Raw genomic sequence first — 13,656 nt, 5'->3', positions numbered from 1 at the left:
TTCTCATTCTCCTTCGTAGCTGTTGCATAGGGGCTGAATATTGTGAAGTGCGACAGGTGACTTGGATAGTCACTGAAAGATGTACTGGATTGCTCACCATTGCAATGGTGGGAGCCATTAATTATTTCCTAATGCCAATAATTTATTGAACTTATTTCTGATTGCAGGCTCTGTTTGAAGGTGCAGTATTGCTGTAGGGCATAATACAATTCAGGGGATAGTAATGTTGTTAATGGGCTGGCTGGAGTAAAACCATCCAGTGCACTGGTCCAGATGAATGAAAGCTGACTGCCTCCAGGGCACTGCGTACTGATCTACAAGATGCACTATCTGTGCTTGCAGTTTAACAGTATGGTGAGGGAGTTGAATTCCTTTTGATTCAATGGGATGCCCAACTATCAGTGTAACACACATCATGGCCAAACTCTATTGCTGTCTCATTCTGTTTTGTTATATCGATAAGAAAGATAAAGCTCTTGTGCAGAGAACCTTCATAGCCTCCTGCATGTATGCTCTCCACACACCCTTTGAGCTGTAAATGCTGCCTTGATGGGTCAACAGTAGCTACAGCCTTCTATTTATTAGTGAGCAAAGAACACCACAATCATTTCACCATTCAATCACTTTTTAGAGTGAACTTTATAGTTATATTAAAGGAAGAAGTGGGACTATCAACATTATAAAGATCTTAGCTTTTGTAAGTTTTGCAGTAATGTAAACCAATTGCATGAAAAACAAGTACAAAGTTGACTAATTTACTGTGACAGTTGCATGAAATATTTGTTGAACAAAGTACACTATCCAAGCAAGAACAGTGTTACCAGGCCAGGTTCGACTAAGTGGCTCGTCAGTCTGAATCAGTGCATTTTTCACGATTTCTCCTTAACTGCCTTGAATCTCCTCACCCAAGCCTGAATTTGAAATGGTCCTTCATTGTTTTAAGTCAGTTTTGGCAAAATAATTTATTTGCTTTGATGCTACAGTTCTGCATGTCACTATATCTGCAGCCACCTTTTAATTTATCTATAATAAGCGAGTTTGGTACATGTATACAGACCTGCGCTTCATTTGTAGTCAGGATCGAAACATGGTCTCCGGCGCAACAAGCGCTGTTGAAATAACATACCGCCGGGTTAACCGACAGCCCTGGCCTGATGGGACACCGGCCCAGAGCAGTGGCGGCCCCAGGCTTACAGCCAGCGCGGACCGACAGTCCGGTGAACCCGGAGGGACAGGCAAAGTTGAGCTGGAGTTAGCGCTTCTTCTCCACGCTGGCTGTAAGCCTGGGGCCGCCATTGCTCCGGGCCGGTGTCCCATCTGTCCAGAGCTGTCGGTTAACCCAGCGGGACAGGCAGAGTTGAGCTGGAGTTAGCGCTTTTTCTCCGTGCTGGCTGTAAGCCTGGGCCGCCACTGCCCCGGGCTGGTGTCCCGTCAGTCTAGGGTCACCTTGGACATCTCCGGCCACACCCGGACAGGGATGGGACACTCAGGACAGGACGGGGACAGTCCAATAGCAATACAACAGCGCTTGCATTGCCAGAGACCCGGGTTCCATCCTGACTACGGATGAAACGCACACGTCTGTTTCCACGCTGTATCTCTAAACTACAAACTAAATTAAAATGTGATTTAAAGATTTCTTATCCTTTTTGTGGCAGATTATTATATTGGTCAAAGAATTTCTTCTTCTAGCCCCAATGAGAAGACAAGGGGGTAAGGAGATAGCCTCGTTTCCGCATGGTAGCTCTCCACGAGACATTCAAAGCTGTCGAAAGATAAATCTTCAAAACACAGTCTCTTGATTGGGTGCAGCAGCATCTATGGAGCGAAGGAAATAGGCAACGTTTCGGGCCGAAACCCTTCTCCATAAGAAGGTCTGAAGAAGGGTTTTGGCCCGAAACATTGCCTATTTTCTTCGCTCCATAGATGCTGCTGCACCTGCGGAGTTTCTCCAGCCTTTTTTGTGTACCTTCGATTTTCCAGCATCTGCGGTTCCTTCTTAACACAGTCTCTTGATTAATAGTTTCTTTATTGTCGTAGTAAAACTGTAAGATATTCATCCCAATTTCTTCTTGTTAAGTACATTTTAATCTTACTCGTAGTCAAATCTAGCATGTGGCTCCGAAACGTTAGAAAGCTCCGAATGGTCGAAAGCTATGCCATCCCACCACGTTTCTTCCGAACTAAAATTAAAAAACTACAAGCTTCTGTGCAAGAACCCCAGCAGCAAACACTGCCTCCCACTACGTAATAAATCCCACCCATATAATTACAGGCAGACAGGTTACAATTTAAAGGCAAATGGCATAGTTAAGCCAAATGGCCACTACATTCTTTTAAAAGCCTGAAACTTAAATGTTTAAAATCAAATTCCTAGAAATGTAAAGTCTATTTTTTGTAAAATCTTGGCATGGCTGGCATGTGTTTAATACTTCCATAATATATTTATTTCCTCATTTCAAACATCTCCTAAATGGTTACATATGAATCCTACATAGTCTTCAATTTAAAATGAATTTCAAATTACCTACATTATACCTAATACACTATCATCAACAAAACAATTATGAAAAGTTATATTTTAAAAATATCCAGAAATGGTATGATTACGTTACAAGAGTTGGTATGATCATCACAATGTTCTCAGTACATTATGTGTTTAAAATATATATATACTTGGAAATCCTATCACTGGGCAATCGATTCTGTAATGGTATAAGGAAATTGGGGATCCGTTCGGAGGCAGAATAATGGCTTCAGCTATTAGGAGCAATGAAGGATTAACTCAAAAATGACCTACGAGAAACTGAGGCTCTTGCAATGAGCATTGAATTGATTTTTACTTTGCAGGATTTGACATGAAGTAGTGAATCCTATAACATGCAGTACTCAATTGCAAAACCTCTCACAGAGGCTCATGTCACTAGTTGCGATTTGTGTAAACTTTGAAAGTTGCTAAGAAACTGGAAGAAATCGGGGTGTGATATCTTTCGGATGAACAAGTCACGGAGGGAAATACTGCATGCAATACCTCGAGGATCAATCCAGGGAGACATTTTAGGGTGAATGGGTACGACAGTTACAATGAAGCAAACAATGAAGAGATGGTAGACTTTGGATTTAGACTTGGTTTATACTCTCTAGAATTTTTGTAAAATTGGAGGGGGATGTGTTTTAATACTTACATAATTATTTCCTCATTTCAAACATCTCTAGATGCAGTTAATATTGTTACATAGTCTTCGATGTTGGGGAATTCCAAATTACAAGGGGTTACAGCTTAACTATCACTCAAGAAAAAAATATTTTTAAAAAAAGTCAAACTTTTAAAAAGATTCTTCTGTGGTAAGGAATCCAATATCCAAAAACGTTATGAATAATTAGCATTTTGGTACCAAATGGATCATCACAACAATAAAACCAATGATGAGGAGTTTAAAATAGATATTTCACACAGGAAATTGGTCCCCGATGTACGTTCGGAGGCAGCAGAATAATGGCTTCCTATAGGAGCATGAAGGATTAACTCAAAAATGACCCTACGAGAAAACATGAGGCTCTTGCAATGAGCATTGAATTGATTTTTACTTTGCAGGATTTGACATGAAGTAGTGAATCCTATAACATGCAGTACTCAATTGCAAAACCTCTCACAGAGGCTCATGTCACTAGTTGCGATTTGTGTAAACTTTGAAAGTTGCTAAGAAACTGGAAGAAATCGGGGTGTGATATCTTTCGGATGAACAAGTCACGGAGGGAAATACTGCAGGCAATACCTCGAGGATCAATCCAGGGAGACATTTTAGGGTGAATGGGTACGACAGTTACAATGAAGAAACAATGAAGAGAGGGTAGACTGGATAGACTTGGTTATACTCTCTAGAATTTAGGAGATTGAGAGGGGATCTTATAGAAACTTACAAAATTCTTAAGGGGGTGGACAGGCTAGATGCAGGGAAGATTGTTCCCGATGTTGGGGAAGTCCAGGACAAGGGGTCACAGCTTAAGGATAAGGGGGAAATCCTTTAAAACCGAGATGAGGAGAACTTTTTTCACACAGAGAGGTGTGAATCTCTGGAACTCTCTGCCACAGAGGGTAGTTGAGGCCAGTTCATTGGCTATATTTAAGAGGGAGTTAGATGTGGCCCTTGTGGCCAAGGGGATCAGAGGGTATGGAGAGAAGGCAGGTACGGGATACTGAGTTGGATGATCAGCCATGATCATATTAAATGGCGGTGCAGGCTCGAAGGGCCGAATGGCCTACTCCTGCACCTAATTTCTATGCTTCTATGCTTCTATACCCGTGTCCAATGGCTCAAACTCAAACGTGATACAGAGCAGTTAACTTTCTAAATGAAGACATGGATAGGCAGTGTTTAGGGTCAGTCTGAAGAAGGGTTCTGACCCGAAATATTGCCTGTCTGTGTTCTCCTGAGTTGCTGCCTGACCTGCTGAGGTACTCCAGCACCCTGTATGTTCTTTTATGAACCAGCATCTGCGGTTCCTTGTGTCTATAGAATAGTACGGGTGACAGAGATTATGGGGAGAAGGCAGTAGAATGGGGTTAGGAGGGAGAAATAGATCAGCCATGATTGAATGGTGGAGTAGACTTGATGGGCCGAATGGCCTAATTCTGCTCCTATCACTTATGACATGACCTTATGACCTAAGACAGTTACTGTTAAGGCACACAGTCATGGATTAACAAGAGGAAATAGATAGATTCTGCGAATGGGGAGAACATTGTCAGTTAAAATATAATACAAAGGTATAATTGTTCTCCAAGCTAAGGATGAATGCCCATTGCCTGCTGTTCTACAATCACCTGGAGGGCAAGAAGATACCTTGATGTTAGACTTTTATTGCTATCTTTCTAAATCCCCAACTAGCAACCTACAGGTTACTGTGAGTAGTTCATGCCATTTTCAAAAATATTTGTTCAGTTACTTTGACTGCTTCTACCCCAAATACATGTAATCTTTCTCAATTTTGTTTGTCCCCCAGCCAAGATCATTTACCGGTAGCTCTTTTATAGCTTCTCAATTTCTCCATGTGATCTCCAAGCTGTTCTGCTCCAGTAAGAGAGCTTCATACTCTTCCAATTCCATTCAGACTAAACTCCCAATCATCCAGCTTCAAGGCAAAGGGTGCTGGAAAATCCATGACTAATGTGGCCTCTTCAAAATGCCCTTCTGAAAATTCTAGGTTGATGTGATAACAGTTTTAATTTAGTTTTAGTTTGGAGATACAGTGCGGAAACAGACCAGCGATCACCCTGTACACCAGCATTATCCTACACACTAGGGACAGTTTACAATTGACTCCCATAGCTATCTGGACTACACTTCTTCCCACCCTGCTTCCTGTAAGGATTCCATCCCCTACTCCCAATTCCTCCGTCTACGCCGCATCTGCTCCGCGGATGAGGCGTTCCACACCAGGACATCTGAAATATCCTCATTATTCAGGGAACGGGGGTTCCCCTCCTCCACCATAAATGAGGCTCGCACCAGGGTCTCTTCCATACCCTGCAACACTGCTCTCTCTCCCCATCCCCCCCACTCGCAACGAGGGCCGAGTCCCCCTAGTCCTCACCTTTCACCCCACCAGCCGTCACATACAAAAAGTAATCCTCCGTCAGTTTCGCCACCTCCAACGTGACCCCACCACTCGCCACATCTTCCCATCTCCCCCCATATCTGCCTTCCGCAAAGACCGCTCCCTCCATAACTCCCTTGTCAATTCTTCCCTTCCCTCTTGTACCACCCCCTCCCCAAACTTTCCCTTGCAACCGCAAGAGATGCAACACTTGTCCCTTTACCTCCCCCCTCGACTCCGTTCAAGGACCCAAGCAATCGTTCCAGGTGCGACAGAGGTTTACCTGCATCTCTTCCAACCTCATCTATTGCGTCCACTGCTCTAGATGTCAGCAGATCTATATCTGTGAGACCAAGCGGAGGTTGGGCACGAGAATCGTTTCGCCGAACACCTCCGCTCGGTCCGCAATAACCAAGCTGACCTCCCGGTGGCTCAGCACTTCAACTCCCCCTCCCACTCCGTCTCCGACCTCTCTGTCCTGGTCTCCTCCATGGCCACAGCGAGCAGTCATTGCGAGCCGAACTAGCAAATTGGAGGAACAGCAATTTTTGTTCATATTCCGTCTCCTCCCCTTCACTCACAGTCTGCATCCTCGGGCCCTCCTCCTCCTTTGTCCCCTTTCTGTGTCCCCATGAACATCGAATTCTCCCAATTTTGTTAGTCATTGCTGTGCTGCCTCCCCTGAGTTTCCCCAGCTTTTTGGTGTACCCCCTGCTAGTCTCCTCCCATCCACCCAGCCTTCGGGCTCCTCCTCCTTTGTGCACCCGGAAGGAAAACCCATGCCTGGTCCCCAGCCACCCCCGCCCCATAGTCGATCGAACCCCTGGTCGCGCTGAAGGGTAACTCTTCGGTCCCCGAAACGTTGCCTATTTCCTTTACAAAACATTGAAAATGTGATAATGCTGCTGCTCCCTTTCCCGCTGAGTTTCTCCAACCCATCAACAGCTTTTTTGTAACCTCTTTCAAATTCCAGGATCTGCAGTTCCTTCTTAAAAAGCCTATATATCTTATGTCTTTGCAGTGTGGGAGGAAACTGGAGCACCCGGAGAAAACCCATGCTGGTCACGGGGAGAGCGTACAAACTCTGTGCAGACAGCACCCATAGTCAGGATCGAACCCTGGTCTCTGGCGCTGTAAGGCAGTAACTCTACCGCTGTCCCTTTGTTCAAATGTGGTTAGAATTCTCACTCCATCTAGTGATATTACAAAACATTGCAAAATGTGCATAAGCTGCTGTTGTGACTGAAGGGCCGTCTCTCCTCCAACCCTCAAAGCCCTTACATTTATTTGTAAGCCTTGATGCTGTGAGCACCAAATTAAAGCTAAGCCTGGATATTCAGTGTTTGCAGCCAGCCAGACAAATTTATATTTGCCTACTGGCACATCATCCACCTGGGGAGATTGATTCGCATTGATAGCGTGGTGGAAATAGTGACAGTGATTTGCTTCGTAATGTTAAGATGCTGTGGATCCTGGGGCTCTGTGTTAACTCAAGGATGTTAAGACTAGGACTGAACACGGCGCAAAATATACCGACAATTAACTGACTTCTCACACTTACCAGTGGGGTTGTGTTTTAGAAAAAACATTTCCTTCTATTGCACCAGACACATTTTTTTTAAGGGTTGCAAATACATTATTAGAAGGTTAAATCCAGTAATGCCAGGAAAGATTAAATAAAGCACAACAGGATGTTGTCAAATTCACAATCCTGAAATTCACTGAAGATCCACTAGATGAAGCTATGATGACACCGAAAAATAATCTGCCTTGGAATTAATAAAATAAAATCGAGAAATAATTTAAAGAAGTGTGACAAGCTAATCTGCGTCTGAGAATATTGTGCAACAGTAAAATACACAGAAACTGATTTTAGTCGAATGAAGTAATTTTCCATCATTAGACCATTATAAAAGTAACAGAAGGAGATTACTGTGACTAGGGATTACTTTCTCTTTATGTCCATCGCACATTTAATACACTGTATCATAGTTCAATGTTTTGAATTCCAACCACAGCTTCAGTGCACCAACAGTCAGAATTTAGCAGTAATCCAAAAATCCACAATTACAACTACAGCAGAATGGATTCGCCAAAATAGTTGCCACCCCGCCCCCTAGTGCGCCCCCCCCCCCCCCCCCCCCGCTTCGTAGGTATCTGTACTGGATTACTACATTTACCAAAATTCCCCCCTACATTTAAGAAGTGGGTTTTTACTTTTTCCCCGTATGACCTCAATTTAGACTCGATGCCCGCTGATCAAATAATCTTTGTGCAGTATATAAACTAGCTTGCCCAATTATTGATTGTGCCTTCCTAGATATGGTTGTGACAATTATAGTTCAAAAATGTCAAATGAACCAGCCAGCGGATTCGGTTGAATGTAATCAGAACAATATGCAATGATTTAGTGAACTCTTCCATTTAGGGACAGTACAGTCGTCTCTGGCATAGCTCGGGCATCTTTGACCCATAGCTCGTGTCCACCAGTTTGGACCTTGTGGCTGTTTTATAACTGGTTAAGCTAAGATCCTGAACAGCAGCTGAGAATTCTCAATATGAGTAGAGGGCCGTACGTCATACAGCAATGGCCAACAGGCCCTTTGGCCATAACTCGTACAGGTATTACGGGACACGATACCCATCACGATTATTCCTGTACCTGCCCTTTGGCCCATATCCCTCTGGGAAACCTTGCTTGTGATGTACCAGCACCAGTGTATGTTTAGAAAAGATCTTAAAGAAGGTGAATTCTGCACACAGCTACTCCATAAGGCAGCTCACTACAGCATGGCAACAACCTTTGGCCAGCTCGTCTGTGTTGAAATACCATCTAATAACTCTGGGTTGCTATAAATCATATCCCCTAAACTCTTGCGTATTCATGTTACAACACAAGTGTCTTGTAAATCCCAATAACTCTGGAACAGACTCTCATACGCAGCTCACTCCATGTACCCACCAGCCTCTGTGTGAAATAGTTGCAACTCTGGTTGCTATTAAATCTTTCCCCTTTTACCTTAATTTATACTCTAGTTCTTGGTTCCCAATGTTCTGGGAAAAAACTCTAACAGCAAAGGTCTATCAGTTCCCTTCTGATTCTGATACAGCTTTACTCAAGCTACACTGCCCAGGGCCTTATCATTCACATGACGGTGTTGCCCTAGTTTGGCCTACAAAAATGCAGCATTCCACACGTGCCTGAATTAAACCCTATTAGCCATTCCTTGGCCTACATGCCCAGCTGACCAAGATCCAACTGTAATTCTTGATATCCCCGTTAAACTCTATTTGTCAAGCAATTAATTCAACCAATCTTTAATCAATCAATTCTAATTCATTCAATCAATCTTTAACTCATTGTAGCGTCACAATATCATCATCACAACATGCCCTTCCATCTCTTTTGTGTCACCAGCAAACTCCGTTATCTTGCATTTTGCCCTCCCCTGCCCTCCTTCCTGGAGCGTAATATAGTCAATAAACCAACTAAATTGTTCTTGTTGATTTGATAGATATTTGCATTCTCTATTTAGTGAATTGTCAATGATGGTGGTTATGATTATAATTTAAATTGTGGAAATATATATTATTAAACATAATTGTTTCATTTTATACTCCTTTACTGTTAGTCAGCTTGGTATATGTTCTATTGTCATCTCATTCCGTAAAAGAAAATCACATTGAAATTGCAATTGTCACATTCAGGTAGGGCTCTTTATTTAAAGCTGCGGTAAATTATAAAGAACTGTATTTGGGGTACCTAATGCAGACACTGGGTTCCCAAAACATGACTGTGTTTCATTTCTCTGTAATGTGATCTGTCATCCTTACATGCATAATATTCACAAAAAATATCAAGAGTCAAGAGTATCAAGAGTATATTTAATTGTCATTTGGACCCCTGGAGGTCCAAATGAAATGCCGTTTCTGCAGCCATACATTACACACAAATAGACCCCAGACACAACATAATTACATTTTACATAAACATCCATCACATAGCTGTGATGGAAGGCCAAATAAACGTATCTCTCCACTGCACTCTCTCCCCCCCGATGTCAGAGTCAAAGTCAAAGCCCCCGGCTGGCGATGGCGATTGTCCCGCGGCCATTAAAGCCACGCCGGGTGGTGCGAGGTCGCACACCGGGTCTTGATGTTGGAGCCCCCGGTGTGCGCTCGCAAAGTCCCGCATTCCAAGCCGCGCGGGGCGGTGATGCTAAGCCCCGCTCCAGGAGCTCTTCGACCCCGCAACTCGGGCGGGAGAAGTCGCCGTTGCAGGAGCCCCGAAAAGCGGTCTCCCTCCAGGGAGCCGTCGTCCGCAGACCCGCAGCAGCAGCCTCCGACTCAGCAGCAGCAGCAGCAGCAGCAGCGGCAACGCTCCTCCACCGCTCCACCCGCTCCGGTCTCGACCAGCTCCGCGACGGTGAGGTGAGTCGGCACCTGAGTCCCCGGCTTCTTCCTGTTGGAGGCCGCTCCTCGTTGCGGCCCCAACGACAGCTGAGACCCGACGAGAAAAGGTCGGGTCTCCAGTGCAGGGAGAAGAAACTGGGCACCAGTTCTGCAGGTAGACACAAAATGCTGGAATAACTCAGCAGGACAGGCAGCATCTCTGAAGAGAAGGAATGGGCGACATTTCGTGTCGAGACCCTTCTTCAGACTGAGGACCCATTCTGCAGGGACAGCATTTCCATTGCTCAGTTGTCTTTAAACATCAGTTTTTCTTTTCTGTGTGCAGCCAATTAGTTTAAGTCTGTGAGACAAATTTGCAGTGTTTTTGAATGAAGTCCAGGCTGCACTTACAGTTGATGAGATAAAGAATGAGCCAATAATCAATGAAAGGTTAACCTACTTTACATGCTCAAGTATATACAGATCAACTAGTACATGCTGTTACTTTACAGTTTAGAGTATGAAAACAGGTTCATATTGAATTGAATTGAAATGAATTAAAACAAAACAAAGCAAAACAGGTCCTTTGGCCCACCGAGTCCATGCCAGCCATCGATCACCCGTCCACACTTGTTCATTGTTATTTAATTTTCACATTCTCTCTTTACACACAAGGGTCAATTAGCAGAGGAGGATTAAAAAAACCCACACATATTTGATATGTGGGAGGAAACTGGAGCACCCAAAGGAACCCCACATTGTCACAGGGGGAACATGCAAACTCTGCACAGACAGGGGTCAGGATCAAACCGGGGTTTCTGGCACTATAAGGCAGCAGGTCTACCAGCTGTGCCACTTTTGTTATCAACCCAACAGCGATAAAGGGTGACACAAAAATTTAATTTGGACATATGTGTTCACAATCTAAAAAACTGTAATTAAATTTAAGTTTCTGGATATATTCATTGTTTCTGGACATCGAATCTCAGCCACAACAGATTTACATTTATTGTTGTGAAAGTACTCTTTTATTATATTGGCTTATGTGTCAATTTTGTTTTGATTGCAGGAGAACAGGGTGCCGTGAGCATGTTTCCAATGTTTTTGCTGGAGCATGGTTTCTCCCCGGTGGAGCTGGGCTTCTGGAATGGCATAGTTGCGATGGGATTTTCTATTTTTGGATCATGCTTTGGCGGCATTCTAATGCCTAAATATAAGTGAGTTCAAAGATTGAATTATCTTATTCATGAATAGACGTAAGAAATAATAGACAAATATTTACACCTTATTAAAGGGTTAGTATGTTTTTTTGTATAATTTGCAAATGTTTAGAAATGCAATAAAATTGGTGTAAGATTGTTATAACCATAGATTCATAGAAAGATACAGCACAGGCACACTGAGTCTGTTTGGAACATTAAGCACCAATCTTCACACTAATCTTACGCTAATCCATTCTATGCTTCCTCTATTCTCATCAACTCCCTCACCCACCACTCTCACACCCTTCCAAATTCTTCCATTCATCTACACACTAAGCCCTGTGGCCAATTAACCCAGCAGCCCACATGTTTTTGGGGACGTGGGAGGAAACCCAAGAGCTACAGGGGGAGTGTGAGAGGCCAAACAGTGAAAGGATGGGATAGAGTGAAGGTGCTGAGGTTGTTTCCACTAGTGGGAGAATCTAGGACCAGATGCCATACCCTCAGAAAAGAAAGGACGTATCTTTAGAAAGGAGATGAAGAATTTCTTTAATCGGATGGTAGTGAATCTGTGGAATTCATTGCAACAGACAGCTGCGGAGGCATAGTCAATGGATATTTTTAAGATGGCGATTGAATGATTCTTGATTAGTAAGGTTGTTAGAGGTTGTTGGGAGAAGGCAAGAAAATGGGGTTGAGAGGGAAAGAGAGATCAGCCATGAATGAATGACGGAGTAGACTTGATGGGCTGAATGGCCTAATTCTGCTCCAAGAACTTATGAAACTACATACAGACAGCACAAATGGGTAGGATTGAACTTGAGTCACGGCAACTGTGAGTCAGTATCTCTGCTAACTGCCTCAACACCACCTTGAGTAATTATTTTTATAGAGCATAATATCTCCTAAATATAAAACATATATAGATATCTCTTGAGAGTCGTCACCTCAGTGAGATTAATTGCTGATCAATTTAAAGGGATGGTGGCCAGTTATAGTAGTTTGCATAGTGTGGCTGTGTGACTAGCCTTGGGATCAGTCCAACTTGTTCTTTGTAATGTCTAAAAGTAGTTTAAAAGTATTCATTTTTCTTGTAAGTACATGTGATAATGCAGATATGATGGGGCAGAGTCAAAAAGACAGAAGAGATTACATGTGTTTGAATTGGGTTTGATGCATGGTCATTCACAATGGGGCATAGTATTGCGTTTTGTATTGTTGACATGTGTACGTTAGCCTGAATGTCAATCTACCATAAAATGTAATGCATTTTAAACATATTTATCCAATATATTACCAATGACAGTGAAGATACATGTATATAAACTCAACAAAATAATCCCATGATTTTTCCAACTTGAGTTATAAATCTTCTAATACTTTCTAATACTTCGGTACTTTAAATCTGTGGACATCCCATAAATGAACTACAAAAATTAAGTGCCCCTCCTGTGTTAATATGATGGCGTTTATGCCATTTTTACATCTTTCTTCCCTTCCGACAACAATATTAAATCACTTATATGAATAAGAAATATGATATGGGAAGTTATAGGTGTGCAGAATAACCTTTCTTGCCTTATCTGCTTCTAAATCATTGCATTCCCGTGAGAAGAATGTTCGATGACAGTCCGCACTGCATTGAGCCAATTTGTTGGATTGCCTTTCTTTTCTGACCCACGAGCAGCTACAGTAGCTCTTTCACAATTTATACCATTGCATCAAGAAAAATGTAAAAATTACTGAGAGACATAAACGGAACTTGGGGGCAAAATATGTTATTTCAGCTTGGCATTGAAGTTGGAAGGAAGGACAGACCTGGCAAGCAGCACTTCCCTCTAAACCCATGGGACTTGTCAAGTAACATTGAGTGTCAAACCTATGATGGGAGTGCTGTAAAAGTGGGTCACAGATTGCAGAAAATGTGTCCTTTTAAGATCAATATATTGTATGGCACTTCTCCTGTGCCTTTTATTAGCTATCATCTCATCTGAAGACCTGAAAAATGTTAATTCATGTTATTGTTTATACATTTTTCTAGCTGCAGAATATAATTGATAAAATCTAAATACAGTATTTTCCAGCAACATTAGATTCAGGGCTACACTTGTCACGTTGAACTTAAAGCCTTTGGTTGCATTATAATATCAGATAAAAAATACTTCCTCATATTCAGTCGTTACAAAAAAATATAAATCAAAAATGATTTTTAAAATTTTTATATGGTTGTACAATATTTTGTTCCCATAGTTTTTTTGAGGTGAGAGGGAAAGATATAATAGGATTGTAAGGGCCAACTTTTTCACACAGATGATGATGGGTATATGGATAGCATTATTGCTTTATGTAAACTTAAGCTGTTTAATATACAATAGACAATAGACAATAGGTGCAGGAGTAAGCCCTTCAAGCCAGCACCGCCATTCAATGTGATCATGACTGATCATCCCCAATCAGTACCCCG

General features: G+C 42.6%; 1 protein-coding gene across 4 annotated transcripts in view; it reads left to right on the top strand.

The window, feature by feature from the left end:
* Positions 1-13,656, top strand: part of mfsd3 (major facilitator superfamily domain containing 3) — a 108,795-nt gene that overhangs the window by 37,807 nt on the left and 57,332 nt on the right. For all 4 annotated transcript variants that reach the window (XM_055633080.1, XM_055633078.1, XM_055633079.1 and 1 more), the window contains one exon: positions 11,060-11,207. In XM_055633080.1, coding sequence (XP_055489055.1) covers positions 11,060-11,207 — 148 coding nt within the window. The remainder of the gene's footprint in view (positions 1-11,059; positions 11,208-13,656) is intronic.

This window comes from Leucoraja erinacea, chromosome 3 (genome assembly GCF_028641065.1).
Source record: "Leucoraja erinacea ecotype New England chromosome 3, Leri_hhj_1, whole genome shotgun sequence".
In the NCBI taxonomy this organism is placed as follows: Eukaryota; Metazoa; Chordata; class Chondrichthyes; order Rajiformes; family Rajidae; genus Leucoraja; species Leucoraja erinaceus.
This window is presented reverse-complemented; position numbering and strand designations above follow the sequence as displayed.